This window comes from Schistocerca cancellata, chromosome 1 (genome assembly GCF_023864275.1).
Source record: "Schistocerca cancellata isolate TAMUIC-IGC-003103 chromosome 1, iqSchCanc2.1, whole genome shotgun sequence".
Lineage (NCBI taxonomy): Eukaryota > Metazoa > Arthropoda > Insecta > Orthoptera > Acrididae > Schistocerca > Schistocerca cancellata.
This window is the reverse complement of record NC_064626.1, coordinates 825,906,601-825,925,409: the sequence shown is the minus strand read 5'-3', so window position 1 is coordinate 825,925,409 and position 18,809 is coordinate 825,906,601. Positions and strand designations below refer to the sequence as shown.

At 37.8% G+C, this 18,809-nt stretch overlaps 1 protein-coding gene across 1 annotated transcript in view; it reads right to left on the bottom strand.

Annotated features, from left to right (window-relative positions):
* Nucleotides 1-18,809, bottom strand: part of LOC126188583 (thyrotropin-releasing hormone-degrading ectoenzyme-like) — a 270,383-nt gene that overhangs the window by 49,033 nt on the left and 202,541 nt on the right. Inside the window, exon 11 of the mRNA XM_049930188.1 lies at nucleotides 12,874-13,011. Within this exon, the coding sequence (XP_049786145.1) occupies nucleotides 12,874-13,011 (138 nt within the window). The remainder of the gene's footprint in view (nucleotides 1-12,873; nucleotides 13,012-18,809) is intronic.

Here is an 18,809-nt window from a genome sequence, read left to right as displayed (position 1 = left end):
AATTGTTTTTGATTAGAAATCCCGAACAATCTCCTACTTCTTCAGAGCTATAAGCTGCAGCTATAATAATATTCTCAGGTTAAGTGGGCACTAGGAACTCTCTTTACAGGCTCCACGTTTCGTTAAATCACTTTCTGGGTGCCAAAAAGCAAAGAGAGAGCCAGTGTTGAGAACGGCGAAAGACAGCATTATACAACATTCCAAAAGCCGGGAAGTGCAGTGTTTTTCCCACATTTAAATAACAAACTTTATTTCACAAGCAATTTGCAGTACCCACTCGCCGCCCCACATATGGTGCATCGGCCGGGAAGTCAACTAAGTGAAAGTGATTTTTAACTATTCGGATTCGCGAGTGGAATGCGACACGCAGCTGAGTAATAGAACAGTGAAAGTGTTACGTGGGCATGTGGACGACGCAATTGAATTAACAACGCATCTGGATTGACGGAGCTGGCACTGAGTCTAGCGGTGCTGCCGGCATCGCGAGAAGCCAGTTTCGCCGTACCGCAGTCGTCCGCCACAGCAGCCGGGGCCGCGCCTGCAGTTGCGGGCCACGCGAATACACAACAGCCGTCGGAGAGCCGTCTTCAGTTCAACGTGCCACGTTGCATCAGGAATCCTGGTACGCCGCGCCGGCTACGGCAACGTCGTGCAGAAGGAACTAAGTTAAGTGGAAAACTGTTAAAAATTTTACTAACCTGCACTAAGAGACTGTCGGCGATGGAACCGCCAAAAGAAACTGAGGTTAAACTTATATCAGAACCTATGTCTGAGGAGGGAACTGTAAATCCAGACAACGGTTCAAGTGTAAATATGCATAAAAGTGGTAATGTTAAAGTAAATTATGAAGTATTATCTCCTGACAGTAGTGTGGGAAGGGGTAATGATTCAATAATAGAGACCCCTGTAGTAAAGCAGAAAGTAGAAATTGTAAATTTATTGGATGATAGTTTCTCTGATGAATTAAAAATGAAACAGTCATCAGAGATGGTAGAGTTTAAGAAGGAGAAGTTAGATAGGACTAATCAATCAGAAGTTTCATTTAATTTTGATGATTCTGGTGTTGGAGCTAGTTTTTCGTCACCTGAGTGTGATAAAAAGCCAGCTGGTGAGCAACCCAAAAATGCTGGGGCTGTTGATCTAAATGTTATATTACAAGCAATCGCTGCCAGTAATGCACAAATGACAGCTGAATTAAAATCTGATATAATTGAGGTAAATAACAGGATTGTGGCCAGTCAAACTAATTTTAATAAACGATTGGAGGTAATGGACGATACCTTCAAGGCTGGTTGCAATAAGTTGAAAGAGGATCTAGACAGTTTGAATTATAAGATTGATTACAACCATGAGGATATTAAGAAAAAGGTTGCTCAACAATTTTCTGAAATGTATAAAACAGTTAAATCTGAAGTTGCTGAGGTTCGCAAAGACTTCCAAATGGAAGATGCGAAGCTGGAGCACAAATTAACAGAAAAGATCGAGTCGGAATCTGAACTGTGCTCAGATAGATTTAAAGATGTTAATATTAAAGTAAACATATGTCAAGCAGACGTAGATGCAATCAAAAGTGATACTACTCATATTGTACAAAGAGTAGATAATGTTGAATTGAGAGTAGAAAATATCAGTACTAACATTGCTAACATTGAGAGTAAAGTAGCTTCAGTAACTTCTGGTAATGGTAGTGTACAACAAGTTGTAGCTGCAAACGCCGCATTTATCGGGTGTCGGCAGTTCTTGCGGTTTGATCCAGATAAAAATATCCACCCGCTAGATTTCTGGAACGATTTTGAAGATGTAATTCCACCAAATTGGTCTGAACGAGAGAAAATCTCATTTATTAAAAGCCATTTAGCAGGTGACGCCTTGCGTTGGTCCGCTGATGTTATGTTGAAGTGTAAAACTTTAGCGGAGTTTAAAACAGCTTTCATTAATGAATATTGGTCTAGTAATAAGCAAAATGAAGTGTTAAGAGAATTTTGGAGTGGAAAACGCTTCAGTGCAGGCAAGGAATCAATTAAAGAATTTGCTAGGTCATGGATCTCACGTTTGTCACATTTGGCGGAAAAGCTAAAGCCAGAAATGATTATATTAGGTCTTGAAGCCAAACTGCCATGGTATTGGCAAACCAGAATTATATCGGCCCCTAGAGACAATCTTGATCGTTTCATTGAATATTTGGAACGTGTAGAACGTGTTGCTGCCAATGAGGAGCAGGCACGTAATAACAGAAATGCCACTAACAATAATAGTAATTTTAGGAATGAGCAAAATGGTAATGTAAACATCAGAACAGTAGGTATTCGCCATCCTAAGAGAGGTAGGAATTGGGGAAATAATTATCAGAACCAACAATGGCGTCCAAGAGATAATAATTTTGTTCCGAACAGGAATATGCATGTAAACAACAGTACGGAAAGCAATGCTGTGCCAGTCAATTATAATGAAACTAAAGAAAACAGCAATAGGCCGAGGCAGGAAAACTAGTTCCCGTCTATGAGGACACTGGCGCTCACCAGGCGGTTACTTTTCCTAAGCCAGTAGTTAAGGGAATTGGTAAGACAGATCAGAATACTCAAACTGAACATGTGGATGAAGAGTCGGTAGCATCTAAAGATACAACAGAAATATTAGATCACTCACAGTATTTGATAGATACCGTGTTAGAAACGCTTTCTAAGTGGGAAGAGAAAGAGAAGGCGCAGCAGTGTAACAATAGGGAAGAGCTACAAAATATTGAATTGACAGGTGAAGAAGCAGAAGAAATTCATGCTTATATTTACGATGAGGATGATGTGCTCTTATCTAAAGTGCCTGTGCAGGATGTTGATAATGTACTAATAGAATTAGGACAGGAGATAAGTGAGAATGTAGAGGGTAGGCTGTTGAGGGTCGATGAACCCAGTAGCTGTGACCAGTTGTCACTTGAGAAGGAAACTGACGATAATGGTGAAAGTGGTTTAGCTGTAACTAGTGTTATGTCCGGTCTGGAGACGCAGAATCGCTCAGACTACAGTAATTTGGGTTATGTTCAGCAAACTAAATGTAATGAAGTCGTGCGGTGTTTCGATTTAAAATTAATAGACCGACTGGAAAAGGCAGCTGAAAATGTAATTCCGGAAACCCCTACACACTGTGACCTAAATGTAATAAAGACAGATGTCAATCACTTTAGTTGGAGACAAATCCAAAAGGAACTACTAGATGAATTTGAGGAACCACCTGTACAACCTAGAATAAGCCACCCTATAATAATAGTGAATATGTTGGGCATCAATGTACGTTGTCTCTTAGACAGTGGAAGTGAGGTGAGTGCAATATCTCAGTCCTTCTTTGATGCATTACCTGGTAAAGACAAGCTTACGGTAATGAGGGTATCAGGACTAAGAATAATTGGTGCTACTGGCAAGGTATCAAAAACAGTAAAGCAAGAAGCTTTACTACCCTTTAACATTAATGGTAATTTAATAGATCATCCATGTTTAATTGTAAACAATCTCAGTATTGAGGTTTTAATTGGCATAGATTTCTTGTCAAAATATCAGAGTGTTGTGGACTTTGAGAACAGCCAATTAAAAATGGTCTTACCAATAACCGGAGTAATTATAGTACCTTTTAGTGATAAGCATGTAGTAACTGATCATGAAACTTGGGAGTTGCCTATAAGAATTTTGAAAAATAGGAGGTATTGGGACGAAGGTGTTAATCCTAGTACAAGTAAGCTAAACACAGAAGAAGAAGAAGCAATTATTTTGGACAAGATAGAAGCTAAATTGCAGGAAATCGATAAAATTTCAGCCAATCAAAAGGAAGAACTGAGACAGGTTCTAAAGAGGCATCATAAAGTATTTTCAGATCGAGGTGGCAGATTCATAGGCAGCCAATGAAGGCTGTAGGGAGGAGGTTGTTCTGTAACCTCTACACAGTGTGGCAGCTGTGCAGTCCCAGCTGTGTGAGATCTTCTTTCCCTTTCAGGTCTCACTCATTCTTCCTCTTTCCTGTCCTCAAAAATTTCGACCTCTTCTTTCATACATTAAATTTTCCGTTATGACTATCAAGCCAGCATTAAGCTAATGAATGCTGTAGGGAGGAGGTTGTTCTGTAACCTCTACACAGTGTGGCAGCTGTGCAGTCCCAGCTGTGTGAGATCTTCTTTCCCTTTCAGGTCTCACTCATTCTTCATCTTTTCTATCCACAAAAGTTTCGACATTTTCTTTCCTAATACCAAAATTTTCCGTTATGGTTACCAAACCAGCATTCAGCCAATGAAGGCTGTAGGGAGGAGGTTGTTCTGTAACCTCTACACAGTGTGGCAGCTGTGCAGTCCCAGCTGTGTGAGATCTTCTTTCCCTTTCAGGTCTCACTCATTCTTCATCTTTCCTATCCACCAAAATTTAGATCTCTTCTTTCAGACATGAAATTTTTCTGTCATGACTATCAGGCCAGGAGTTATGTTACCATTCTATCTACCGATCAGTGAAGAAAGATACCTAATGTGATAAACTGAATAGTGACAAACAATAGAGAAGTATGACGTAATTAAGATACAAATGTATTTGAGTAACAATTATGTGTAGTACCCTGGTAATATAGTAAGTACAAAGTGTTGTTTGGTTGGAAATGGTCCATCAACAGTAATTTAAAAAGATGTATGAATTCGTGTACAAGCAGAATCTGAAGTGGTAATGAAACCTAGTGGATACATTAGAGCTAACTAATAAATAATAAGAAAGAGATTGCTAAGTGTTATGAAAAATATGCAGATAAGTTGTAAGTTTAAACTCACCTGATGTAGCAAGGAAAGGCAGTGTAGTAGAAGTGAGCAGTGTTTGTGGTTGAGTCGTGAAGGACACGTCCCTGAAGTATTTATAAGGTTGGAGCTGGCCATTATTTTAGTGTAGTGTGTGACAGGATACACCTACGCGTATTGAGGTTATGAGTTGGAAGCGTGAATGCGACCATAGGTACCCTTATGTTAGATGAGACAGAGCAGCTCATGGTGTCCTATAGGTTTAAGGAATTTAGCATTACGCTCGTCCATAATTATTTGATGCACTTTAGTGGTAGGTCCGAGAGAGACTACCTGAGGTTTCAGCACCCGATCGAGTGGAAATGGATTGCCACGTGAGCAAACTAATCAGCCGCAATACACTATGAATATGAAATAAATGTGCTATCCTATGCTTTAAATATTAATAGAGTGAGTGGTAAATAAGTACATACACTAGCAATATAAATAAGAACATAATAGAAGACGTGAAACAGTAATTTTAGCTCAGCATAAATACACTTCAAAGTAAGTAAGACCCTAATTGCAGATGTGGAACTGACAACAGCAGAGGACCAATAAGTGGATTTTGTAGGCAACTAAACGTAGTGTGTTTTGAACACTCAGGACTGTACTATTACCAAAAGTTACATATACAAAGAAGCTGAGAAAACAACCACTAATCATACTCATACTATCTCTAAGAATAAGATAATCAAAGATGATTCAGTTAAGTGCTTAATATACAAATGTCAGGAATGTACCGAGCATTGGTTCAGTGTTCCGGCCCAGAAATAATAAACTGACGTTAAATAGGATTCATGATTGTATGCCATGAGCATAGATTTTCTCTAGTACGTGACTAACGGCGTTTTGAGCCATTTATTTACCGATTTTATGACATTTAAGTAACCGCAAGAGTAATGTTGAAAAAAAAAAATTCTGTTAACTTTGTTCCAGTAATATATTGGAAGTTAAAATGTATATATCCCCAGTTCATTGTGACCCACCCTTAGATATTAAGTGAACAGAGTCTGAGGCACTCTTTTGTTTGTTCTACAGGACAAACCAGATAATGGCAGCCTGGTAGCTGCGTGAAAGTGTGGAGTGACTTGGACACAACTCACAGTGACCCTCCCCTTTCCCCCATGTAAGTTAGAGAGAACGTGAAAGACGCACACCATAGCAACTTCCCCTCCTCTACCCTTGTGAATGGAAGTGTAGGACGCCAGCCAAAGCGGCTACAACCACGTGTGTAAAAATTATTTGTGAACTTTCTTTCAGGTTTAGAAAAGACTGCTAAGAGATAATCATCTGTTTATGTATCATGTTATTTTCTTTGAATTTGTGTATGTAAAAATGTATTTAATGTATTTAATGGGCCTAAGATTTTCATAATTTTTCAATTATTATGTGTTTGTTGGTCTAAGGCAATATGTATGCCGAAATATTTCAGTGACTTCGCTTAAAATTTTGAGTAATGACATTGTTTAAAAGGCAGTGAACATGCCCACAATTTAAATAATTAATGTAGATAATCTGTTTTCTTTAATGTTTCTACATGTTTATATTTCAATTTTGATTTTTTATAGGGAGTTAAATTGTACTCTTGCTTCCCTTTTTTGTAATTAAATTTTTTTTCTCATTCATTAACATTCATAAACAAAAAATTTAAGTAGAGGGTGATGTAGGGAAGCAGCCTACTCACGCTGTAGTAAATTCACATCAGTTTCCATTGTGTGCCAGCCAGTCTGCTGTAACTAGCTCTGACGTCATAAATGTTGCGCAATACCTTAAAATTCAAGCAAATGATCTGAAACTTTTCCAGCATGTAAGGAATAATACTAAATTAATGTGTATTAAATATCAGTGCGATAACTTCAGCCATTTTTGTAATTTGGACGTTTTTCTAAAAAAATAATTGGCGCAACGGAAAGGAGCTAGAGACTTCAAAATTTATATTTAGACTCATCTTTCATAATGATTTAATAAAAACAGTACTTTGGATTTCACAGGTTAAGACCTTAGTGGAAATTCATGATTTTCTGGTTTTCATCTCAAAACTGAAGGAAGCAAGATAGATTAAGTAGGCTAATGAATAAGACTAGGATGTTTAGATTTAAATAGGTTGGAGGTCCGCTATGACTATGAAGATGTGAAAAGTTTCTTTTGAATACCTATAAAATTATAGCGATAGCGGATCTCAAAAGGACCAGTTCAGAGCTCACCTGCTGCGTGCAGCGTAACTTAATTATTTCTCTCGCCCAAGATATTTAACTTAGCCACGTCATAATTTTATTATAAATACTTACCTGCGTGCTAAATGCACGATTAAATGAACAGCTTCATAAGCCATCAGCAAAAGAAGCTATAAATTATTATGTAACTTGAAGTGGTGCGTTACTAGCCCAGCGGCCAGTCGTGAGAGCCGAAGTTAGAGCCGGCGTTCTCTTAGCCGTCCGCACCGAGGCTATATATATAAGAGCACTGCGCGAGTAAGGAAGGCCCCAGTTCTCTCCAGACGCTGAATAGCACGTCAGCTGTGTCGGGAGTCGCTTCGCTACGGTAGCGCTGCTACAAACTGCCTCGGGTGCCGTATTGAGTTACGATGTATACGCGTAACTGTGAAAACATTTCAAATGAGGGATTATTTTTGGAATGATTTTCATTATCTAGCTTCAGTTTGCGTGTTGTTGTATTTTCACGTGCCGTCGCGGTACAGACATTCTACCAATCATTTTAGCGTGGCGTTTGATGAGATTTTCTCATCAAATTTTGGCGAGCATTCTTTTGACATTCAATTCGGACATTTATAGTTGCATCAGCGAATTAGACTCTGAACTGCTCTGTTTGTTAGGCTGTTGGGATAATTGTGATGTTATCAGTGAATTTCAGAATATACTCAACTATTTTGGAAAATTGTTTTTGATTAGAAATCCCGAACAATCTCCTACTTCTTCAGAGCTATAAGCTGCAGCTATAATAATATTCTCAGGTTAAGTGGGCACTAGGAACTCTCTTTACAGGCTCCACGTTTCGTTAAATCACTTTCTGGGTGCCAAAAAGCAAAGAGAGAGCCAGTGTTGAGAACGGCGAAAGACAGCATTATACAACATTCCAAAAGCCGGGAAGTGCAGTGTTTTTCCCACATTTAAATAACAAACTTTATTTCACAAGCAATTTGCAGTACCCACTCGCCGCCCCACAGACCGTGTCGAGATGAAGACGTGCCAACATCCAGCTTCTGCAACAGCGACGGCCGACAATAAGTGATTGTCGCCACCTCCTCAATCGACGACTTCAAACCTTCAATCAACCAACAAGGAAGACTGAAAGCACATAAAGTTTTAGAACTGTATGGCAGACCTCAGCTTTTCAAACTGTTCCATTTGCATCACTAAAATACAGCAACTTAGCATGAACCTTTGTTGCTCATTGTCCCAATTGCATTACGAAGCAGGGTCCCTTCCTTTTCCGAAATGAACCCATGTGTCATTGATATTCAAATGCCAGCATTAAAGTAATATCATTCCATTTCACTGTTTTAATTTCAAAGTTCAGTTAAAGTATTCATAGCTAGCTACAATATTTAGATTACACAAGCACAAATTAAGAGTGCGAGTTTTGTTACCATATTTTAGCTTATCTGTGACTGCAGCTCAGCTTGGTACATACTAAATTTTACTATTGTCAATTGTTCAACATCATTTAATTCAAGTTCAAAGTTAAATCTCTTATTTCTAAATTGCGTAGATTTGAGTTGCTTTTGAGGTGATTGTTGAGGTAGCCCAAGACTAACTTTATTTTATTTAATTGTGTAGTGCTTCAGAAACAAAGTTCACTATTAATTTCAGTCACTAAATTAACTTTCAGTTTTCTGGTTTTATTAATTCTTTTGCTAAATTAAGTTAGAGTGTAGCGAAATCTATTACTTCTGACAAACACTCAGTTTTCACACAACACATGGCAACCTTCAGTTGCCAATGCTTTTAGTGTTAATTATATATGCATTAACTTTTCTTTTTCAGTTATTATAGTAGTTTTCCATAGGACTGGCGACCGTAATTTTCCCCAAATCTCAAATATCTAATTAATGCCAGTTAATTGTTAACATAACGACTACACATTTACTTTCTTCATTAACTTCACCCTTTTTCAAAATTAATTTCACCAATTTCATTTGCATTTTTACTTTCATTTGGATGTAACCCTTTCCTCCTTCTTTACCGACAGATTAACTTCGGTGACGATTGCTTTTCCCAAATTTCCATTAGGCACATGCGGTTTAATTTTTCACTGTCATTAAAGTCGATAAGTGACGGGGTGGTTACAGGATGTATGGATGTTTGAGCTACTGTGGTGGCTGCCTCCATTGATGATGACAGCAAGGCAGTAGGTGGGGCCAGCAGAGGAGACGCATGGTTAGCATGGTGGGGTCTAGAAGCAGATGTCAGCTGATGAAGATGCTGCCATTATGTACTATCATCTGACAGAAGCAAGTATGCTGGTTTTCCCTGCTGAGTGGAAACCCTGTTTGGTTATGCATTAATTAAGAGCATCATTGTGTGAGTGTCTCTTTCTGGAAAGGGGCTGGTGTAAGATGGTTGCAAGAATCCTCTAAAAGCATGCATATGGAGGATGAGTTGGTAACAATGAGCGAGTTTTTCATTAATGGAAATGGGTGGATTTGCATGTTGAGATGCTGTTGAAGATCAGAACTTTACAATTCAATTTCTGATTTATAGCATCAATGAACAAGGATATTCAGGTTGATATTCTTATTGAATGGAGAAGTCCATCAGAAATCTCAGGGTTTTGCCATACACCATTTCTGTTGTTGAAGTGCCGAGGTCAGTTTTGAATGCAGTTTGCAGTCAGACTAATATCAGTGGAAATGTTGTCACTCAGGAAGACTTGTGACATGTTAATGCTTACTTGAGGGTTCTGAGCCAACTTTTCACCATGCTGTTTCTTGCCAGATGGTAGGTGGTGGAAAGATGATGATTGATCCCATAGAAAACAGCTAGTTTGTTAAACAAAGAAGACTCAAACAGTCAACTTAATCTATTGTCACATCTATTGGGCAGCCAAACCTTTAAATCCATGTAGTCAAAAAACATTATAACACTGTATCTGCATAAATGTTCATTGTAGATGAGGTTTCGACCCATTGAGTAGACCTATAGTAGCCCAGAATATATGTGAATCCTTTTACAGGGTATAATGGTCTTATGAGGTCTATGTGGACATGGGAAAAACAGCATGCTGGTTCCCCAGAGGAGCTGAGAGGTTTGTGGATATGGTTTCCAACTTTGGCTGACTGACAAGGTAAGCAGGTTGTTACCCACAACTAACAATCATGCCTTACACTTGGCCAAACTTTGTGGCCGCCCACTTGTGTCATTGAATGATAGAATATGATAAACATGAACCGAAGTCAAGTCAATAATAGTGAGTCAAATGGTGAGGAAGTACTGGAAATTACTGTGCTTTTCACCTGAAGTGTAACTGGCTCAAACAAATCTGTTTGAGTGTAGCATCAGAAATTTCAGTTGCAGAAACCAGTGATTGTAGGTGTCACCAAAAATGGTAGGGGTCTTGCCACCAATAGCTACACTTTGTAGCACTTGTTGGATGTGGACATCCATTGGTTTGCACAGCTGGTGAAGCTTCTTAACATATGTATGTTTGCCCTCAGGAGGCATGTTATACACAACATCCAATAACAAAGTTTGTGGGTCCAGTGCTCCAACAGTGAGGACGAATTGTATGTTATCATCTGATATGCTATAAGCATAAAAGGAAAGTTCAATAATCTGGAACCAAAGATTAGGCTGTTAGCATGTACAGTGGTGTGTGTTGTTGCAGATGGATAAATAAACAATGTGAGTTTCATGGTCACTATTTCACTGTCTCATATTCTTGTAAATGGTACTCCAAAATTCAAAGACTTTTAATATAGTCAACTGGAGCAAGTTGAATGGGGCAAGTTAACAACCTTGTGATCTACTCAACAATGTTTATTTCATAGCAGTTTCAGTTGGTAAAGCAATTTATCAGTTCAGAAATTGTGAGTCAATCCTTATCAATTCCTTTTGTTTAATGAGGAGGATTTTCCTGTGGCAAAAATTACAGATAATGAGTCATGCTGAAACTGAAAATTCTCCTTTTAGGCTGCAGCACCTATAGGTCAAAACATAGAAACTCCAAATGAATGTCCTGATGGACATCAGGTAGAGCTAAATGAAGAATTAGGATATTCAACATATGCTGGTCCCATTAATTGACACTGGTGCCAGTGTGTTTTTGATTTTAAGCTACTGCCTTAAGAAAGACCATGTGATTCATACGGTATACAAAGTGCAACACTTTTAACAAGCTTAGCTTTAAAACTTGATGTTGGTTGATAATGACACACAAAAGGTGAAACCAGAACATTTAAAACAATAAAGAAACTTTCCAAAGAAGGTACAAGCTGTGTCCTACATGTAATGAATCTGTGTTGAATGTTCATGAGAAAACTGAGGATAGAGTTTTGCAAACCATACACAGGTGGAATGTGGAAAAAATTGTTAGTGAAAAACATTGGTCTAGCATTTTATTAATTTTCAATAGAATAATCCTTTCATTAAATACTGTTGAGTAGAAAATACATAGCAATGTTTAAATAATTAATTTACTTTCTTATACTTATGGTAATAAAAATAAATTCAACTTTTATCAGTAATACTATCTTTCCTTGTGAATGAAGTCATCTTGCCCCAGTACTGGGATAAGATGACACTTTTGCATTAACTTATAAAATGATGAAATAATTGGATTATATTAAAATAAAAATTTATACTATTAGGTACAATACAATAACAGGACATTTTGTTAACATGTGCAAAGAAAACCAAACCATCTCCAAAAACTAAATTTATTAAACTTGGTTATGCCTTATCATTACTGACTTGCTCTGGTCTCCCTTTACCAAGCGTCCTCAGCCTATTATAACAAAACAGTGGTTATGAATTGCAGCGGTAGGTTAATGAGCCTCAAATTTCTCTGTTAGGCATATAGCATGTGGTCATCACTCTGGAGGATAAAGCTTCTTTAATTGTAGCAGTAAAGAAAGTTCTAGAATCTTCGAAAGTGATAAATGACTCAATTTTCACTGTGGCTGAGTTCAGTTTCCTACCACAAGGATCTGCCAGCTTCAAGAAAGAGAGCAACCTTTGACAAAGTCAGTGAAAATTGTGGATGAAGCAATACAAAGAATAGAGAGTTTGCCAGAGAAATGGTGTTTCTTTATGAGGGGAAAGTGTAAAATGGTGCTTTTGAAAAATCCTGATGTTGATAAACTTCTCAAAAACTCTACAAGATGACAGTTCTGTTGTAGCAGAAATGGACCCTATAATAGATCAGTCTTTCATACGTGTGTCAACTGCTTCTGTAGCTGTTGAGCAGTTATTTTCTCAGATAAAAAAATACATTGTCTGCCAGGACACCGAACATGACTCTGAAAAATTTAAGAAAGCATTTGGTTTTCATGAAACCAATAAGCTGATAGAACATTGTAATGCATAGGTTTTTAAGGAACATTTTCATTTTTTGTCAAATATTTCATTTGGTTTAAAACTTTAAAGTTATTTTAAAAATACAATACAGCATGATATTAACAATTATGCTGATTGTGCTATTGTCTGAATTGTGCACACTAGTAAATGAATAAGTATAATGTAAGATTTTTTTGTATTGCCATTTTAAATATTTATAATGCCTTTTTCTCTGTCTTTTTGAATGATTTATAATGCCTAAAGATCTGGCCTTTGGTTTTTTGTTTCCTCATATTACCTGAAATTTTTTGTCGCTAGCTGTTCATCTAATTTGATGTTGGTGCTGGAATTCTTTTTTGTTTAAAATGAAACAGCTGGAAAATAGTCACATCAGAGGTATTTTATCAGTGAAGAATAATATAACATCTATATAATCAACACTATGTTCCCAATACATGACTAATGAATGCTTCAAAATAATGTAGTATGGTGAATAGGCACAAGTTTTTACATTAATAATTAAGAAGTGAGTACATGAGGCCTTTAATGGCCAGTTATACTTACTTGTCTATTCTCTCCTCTTGCTGGGTACAAGAAGCAAAATATTTCAGTGCATCTAAATCAGTTTCATTGTGACCAAGAATCTTAACCAATGTTTCCTCCCAAATGTAATGCTCACCCCACTGCAAAACAATACAGTCCCTGGAAAAAATGGGGATAAAGTTTCTAATTATGAAAGCAAATATCAGCTTTGTATATACTATAGTTATATACCTTAACTATATACTATAGTCTTTGTGAAGTAGATGAAAGCATTCCATTAAAAAAGGGAACCAAGAATGTTTTCAAGAAAAAATTCATTTTGAGCCAACACATAGCAAACTTCTTCATTTAATACTTAGTTTTGACATAATAAATCATGAATTTCTATTCACTGCACAAGCTTTAATATTGAGAGAATTTCTATTTAATGCTAACTACACATGTACTTGTTAACTAATTGAAGGCTTCTAAAGATAATATGAGGGTGTGCTGAAAAGTAATGCTGCCCAAGTTTTTCTATGAAAACTCTTAAGGCTTTTTAAATAAAACAAAAATTATTAACATTTTACATCTTTATTCTATATGTCTACATACTTGCAGTCCTCTGTCACTAGAGAGCTCCATATTGTGATGTGTAACATTGCAGTAACTATGTCAGTGCATGAGAAGCAGCATGCTGTAATGGAGTTTCAAATTTGAAGAGTATGTCCACACATGTAGAAAACTCTCCTTCACCATGAAAATGCCAGACCACACATGAGTGCTGTAACATCTGCAACATCCACGGCTTTGGGTTCATTTTCATTGATCAGCCTCCATATGGTCCCAACTTTCCCCAGCTGATTTTCACTTGTTTCCAAAACTTAAAGGACACCTTTGACGGCTTTACTTTGATAGACATGAAGCATTGAAAGCAAACATTAGGTTGTGTCTCCATCAACAAAGCGAAACATCCTAAAGCGATGGTGTGAATGAACTGGTCTCTTGCTTGGAGTAATGCATTTGTCACTAGGGTGACTTATGTTGAGAAATAAATATATATACATGAAAAATAAAGGTGTAAAATGTTAATAACATTTATTCTATTTGAAAAGCTTTAAAAGTTTTCACATTTAAAATTCAGAGGTATTACTTTCCAGTATAACCTCATTGACTCTAGTGTTCCACAAAGTCTTTTTACAGGCCAAATTTTTATGAAAGGTAGAGCTGAAGAAAAATACAGTTACAATTAAAACAGCATTAAAAATTATGATGGTAGTATAGGAAAATAAAAATGGAAAGCAGAATATTAACTGATATGTTATACTTATCAGAACATCCTGTGGAAATCACTGAGATTTGGCAGATGCACCTAGATGGATAAAACCTGTCACACTGCACTAAAAAAAGTAAAGGAAGAGAGTGATGGCTTCATATACAAAAACTAGTTTTTTAGTTGTAGTTCCGTCAGGTTAGTGAACATTGAATTGCACTTCTCTTTGCCTGCTGAATCACATTAAAGGATCTGGAAACACAATGTAGTACAGCAGGAGACAGGAACTGAGTGACCTGCATCAAGTTTTCAGTGTTTTCAATTCCTGAGAGCTCAGAATTCTTCTGCTTTGTAACAATATTAGAGAAGGAAAGTTGCTAGTCACCATATAGGAGAGATGCTGAGTCGTGATAGGCACAACAAAAATATTCACACAGTTATAGCTTTCGGCCATTAAGGCCTTTGCCAACAATAGTCACACATACAAACATGAACACGCACACACTCACACAAACGCAACTTGCACACACGTCTGCAGTCTCAGACCACTGAAACCACACTGCAGTGTGTGTGTGTGCATGTTTGTATGTGTATTTATTGCTGACAGAGGCCTTAATGGCCGAAAGCTAAAATGGTTCAAATGGCTCTAAGCACTATGCGACTTAACATCTGAGGTCATCAGCCCCCTCGACTCAGAACTACTTAAACCTAACTAACCTAAGGACATCACACACATCCATGCCCAAGGCAGGATTCGAACCTGCAACCGTAGCAGCAGTGCGGTTCCAGACTGAAGCGCCTAGAAGCCCTCGGCCACAGCGGCCAGCGGCCGAAAGCTATATTGTGTCAATCTTTTTGTTGTTCCTATCATGACTCAGCATCTCCGCTATATGGTGAGTAGAAACTTTCCTTCTCTAATATTGTTACATTCCAGCCTGGATTTTCCATTGTTTAATTTCGTCTGCTTTGTGGTTTTTGTGTCAGATGATTGACATTTCACTTTCAGAAGTTAAGTATTGGTAAATCAATCTCTTGATCTGTAACTTAACAAGCTAGTAATTACACCAAAGGTAATCATTGGGACATGATTCATCAAGAAAACAGAGTGTTAATAAGATTACAAGAGAGTTATTCTTCTGTCTGATAAGACTCAACCATAAACCAAGTACTTGCCATGTTGAGGTGGCTTGTGTGCCTCATTGATATGTATAGCTAATCATAAGTGCAACCACGATGGAGGGGTATCTGTAGAGAGGACAGAAAAACACATGGTTCCTGAAGAGGGGCAGCAGCCTTTCTGGTAGTTGCAGGGACAACACTCTGTATGATCAACTTATCTCGTCTTATAACATCAGTCAACATGGCATTGCTGTGCTGGTACTGCAAATGGCTGAAAGAAAGGGGAACTATGAGGGGGAGGCAAATGAAAACTGAACAGCAGCCTCACAGGATCATGGAATGTTTCTGTTAAAAAATAATCACCTGCGTTAAGACATTTATCCTACCAGGAGAAGAGATGATCAATTCCTGTTTCATAGAATGTAGTTGGCTACTGAATCACACTGACTCTTGCAGTTCCTCATCCAATTGAAACTGACATTCACACATGTCTTTCTTCAGGTTGCCAAAGATGTGAGAATCATGCAGTGAAAGATCCAGGCTGTATGGAGGATGTTGCAGCATTTCCCAACCAAAACAATGAAGCATAGTCTTTGTCCAATTGGCAGTGTGGAGTGGGCATTAGTGTGCAACAGGATGACTCCGTCCGACAGCATTCTGACAGCCTGAGGGAAAATGGCAAGGTAACAGTGTAAATATCTCACATCTCCACCGCCAAAGAAACCAAATCTGTTCACACAAATTCCGGCAAAGTCATGATGAACTTCTTCTTTGACTGCAGGGGCCCCTCTGCTCATCAAGTTAATTGAGCATGGAACCAAAATCAACATGCATGCTATGAAGACACTTTGTTGAAACTGTGACATGCCATGAAGTCAAAACGTCAGTAAAAACAATGCTGCCAGCAGGAATCATCCTGTTGCATGCCAATTAGACAAAGGCTTCATGTCAGCAATTCAATTGAGAAACACAGCAACATCTTCCATGATGTGAGTATCCTTCACTCTGTGGTTTCCACATCTTTGGTGACCTGTAGGAAGACATAAGTAGATGTCACATTGAGTTGGAGAAGGAAGTGCAAAAGTGAGAGAAAAGTAAAATAGACTTTTGGATCCATCAGTGGCCAACAATGTTCTATAAGAAGAAATTGACTATCTCATCTCCCAGTGGGATAAATGTCTTTAAAGCATGTGGTGATTGCTTTTGAATGGAACCATTCCATGGTTCCTTTGTGGTAGGTGTTCCATTTCCATTTGAGTGCTGCTCTATTGTCTGGTTACATGATGATGGGATCCTCTTGGGTGAAATACTCTAGAGGTTTATTAGTCACCAATTTGGATCACTGAGCAGGGACTACTAGGGGGGCTGGCATGATCAGGAAACACAAAACTGGAATTTTACACGCCAGAGAATGAAATCTCAGATCCTTTAATCAGGCAGGTAGGTTAAAAAATTTAAAAAAGGAACTGGACAGGTTGAAGTTAGATGTAGTGGTAATTAGTGAAATTCAGTGGCAGACAAACAGAGTGTCTGGTCATGTGAGTTCAGAGTTATAGATACAAAATCAAATAGGGGTAATAGAGGAGAAGGTCTAATGAGGAATAAGGAAATAGGAATGCTGGTAAACAACTATGAACAGCACAGTGCACACATTACCATAGCTAAGTTGGGCTCAAAGCCAATTACCACCTCAGTGGTTCAAGTTTATATGCCAACTTGGTCTGTAGACGATGAAGAGACTGAAAGAATGTATGATGAGGTAAAATGAATTATTCAGATAATGGAGGGAAAATTTAATTGTGATGAGGGACCTGTAATTAGATAGTAGGAAAAGGAAGAGAAAGAAAAATAATAGGAGGATATGGACTGAGGAAAAGGAATGAAAAAGGAAGCTGTCTAGTAGAATTTTGCATGGCCCATAATTTAATAATCGCTAACACTTCGTTTAAGACTTGTGAAATATGGTTTTATGTGTGAAAGAGACCTGGAGACACAAGAATGTTTCAGATCAATTACATAAAGGTGAGACAGAGAATACAGAATAAGATTTGAAGAAACAGCAAAAAGGTAGCAAATTAAGGAAGTGAGACCTGTCTACATTGAAAGAACCAGAGGTTTTGAGAGTTTCAGAGGTAGCATTAGGCAATGCTTGACTGAAATGGGGAAGGAACACAGTAAAACATGAATGAATGTGTAGCTTTGAGAGACAATATAATGAAGGCTGCATAGAATCAAACAGATAAAATGACATTGCCCCATAGAAATCCTTGGATATCACAGCAGGTGAAACCAAATATAGATGTCAAAAAACAACATTGACAGAAAGAGGAAATGGTTAAGCAGGAATGACAAGAGGACAAATGTTAAGCTATGGAATCACAGACAAATAGGGGAAAGGTAGATACCACCTTTGGGAAAATTAAAGAAGCCTGTGGAGAAAAGATATCAAGAGCTCAGGTGGAAGAGCAGAAGTAAGCAAAGAATGGAAAGGTGGGAGGAATACATAGAGAGACTGTATAATGGAAATGTTCTTGAAGGCCATATTATAGGATGGGAAGAGGAAATAGATGAAGATGATATGGGAAATATGGTACTTGGAGAAGAATTTGACAGAGTTCTGAAAGACCTAATCTGAAACAAGGCCCCTGCAGTAAACAAAATTCCCTAAGAAGTGATGACATCCTTGGGAGAGCCAGCCATGAACAAACCATTCCACTTGGTGTGCAAGATATATGAGACCTGGGAAATACCATCTGATTATAAGAAGAACATAATAACTTCAAGTCCAAAAAAGGCAAGTGCTGACAGGTGTGAAAATTACCAGACTATCATTTTCATAAATCACAGTTGCAAAACAATGACAAAAATTATTTACAGAAGAATGCAGAACTGGTTAAAGCCAATCTCGGGAAATGTATCTGAAAGATAAATACAGAAACTTGTGTGGCAACACTGACCCTACAACTTCACTTAGAAGCAAGGTTAAAGGAAGGCAAACCTATGTTTACAGCATTTGTTGACTTAGAGAAAGCTTTTGACAATGTTGACTGGAATACACTCATTGAAATTCTGAAGCTAGCAGGGATAAAATACAGGGAGAAAAAGGTTATTTACAGTGTATGCAGAAACAAGACAGCACTTAGATGAATCAAAAAGGCACGAAGGGGAAGCACTGCTTGGGAAATGTGTGAGACACGATTGTAGCCTACACCCAGTGTTATTCAGTGACATTTGGAGAAAGAATTGAAGTCCAGAGAGAAGAAATAAAGACTTTGTGGTTTGCCAATGACATTTTAATTCTGTCAGAGAAGCGAAGGACTTGGAAGAGCAGTTGAATGGAATGAACAGTGTCTTCAAAGGAGGATATAATATGAACATCAAATAAAATGAAAACAAGGGGAATGGTCTGTAGTCAAATTAAATTGAGTGATGATGTGAAAATTATATTAGGAAACAAGATACTAAAATTAGTACATGAGTTTTGCTATTTGGACAGTAAAACAACTCAGAACACAAACTGGCAATGACAAAGTCATTTCTGAAGAAGAGAAAATTGTTAACATCTTACATAGATTTATGTGTTATG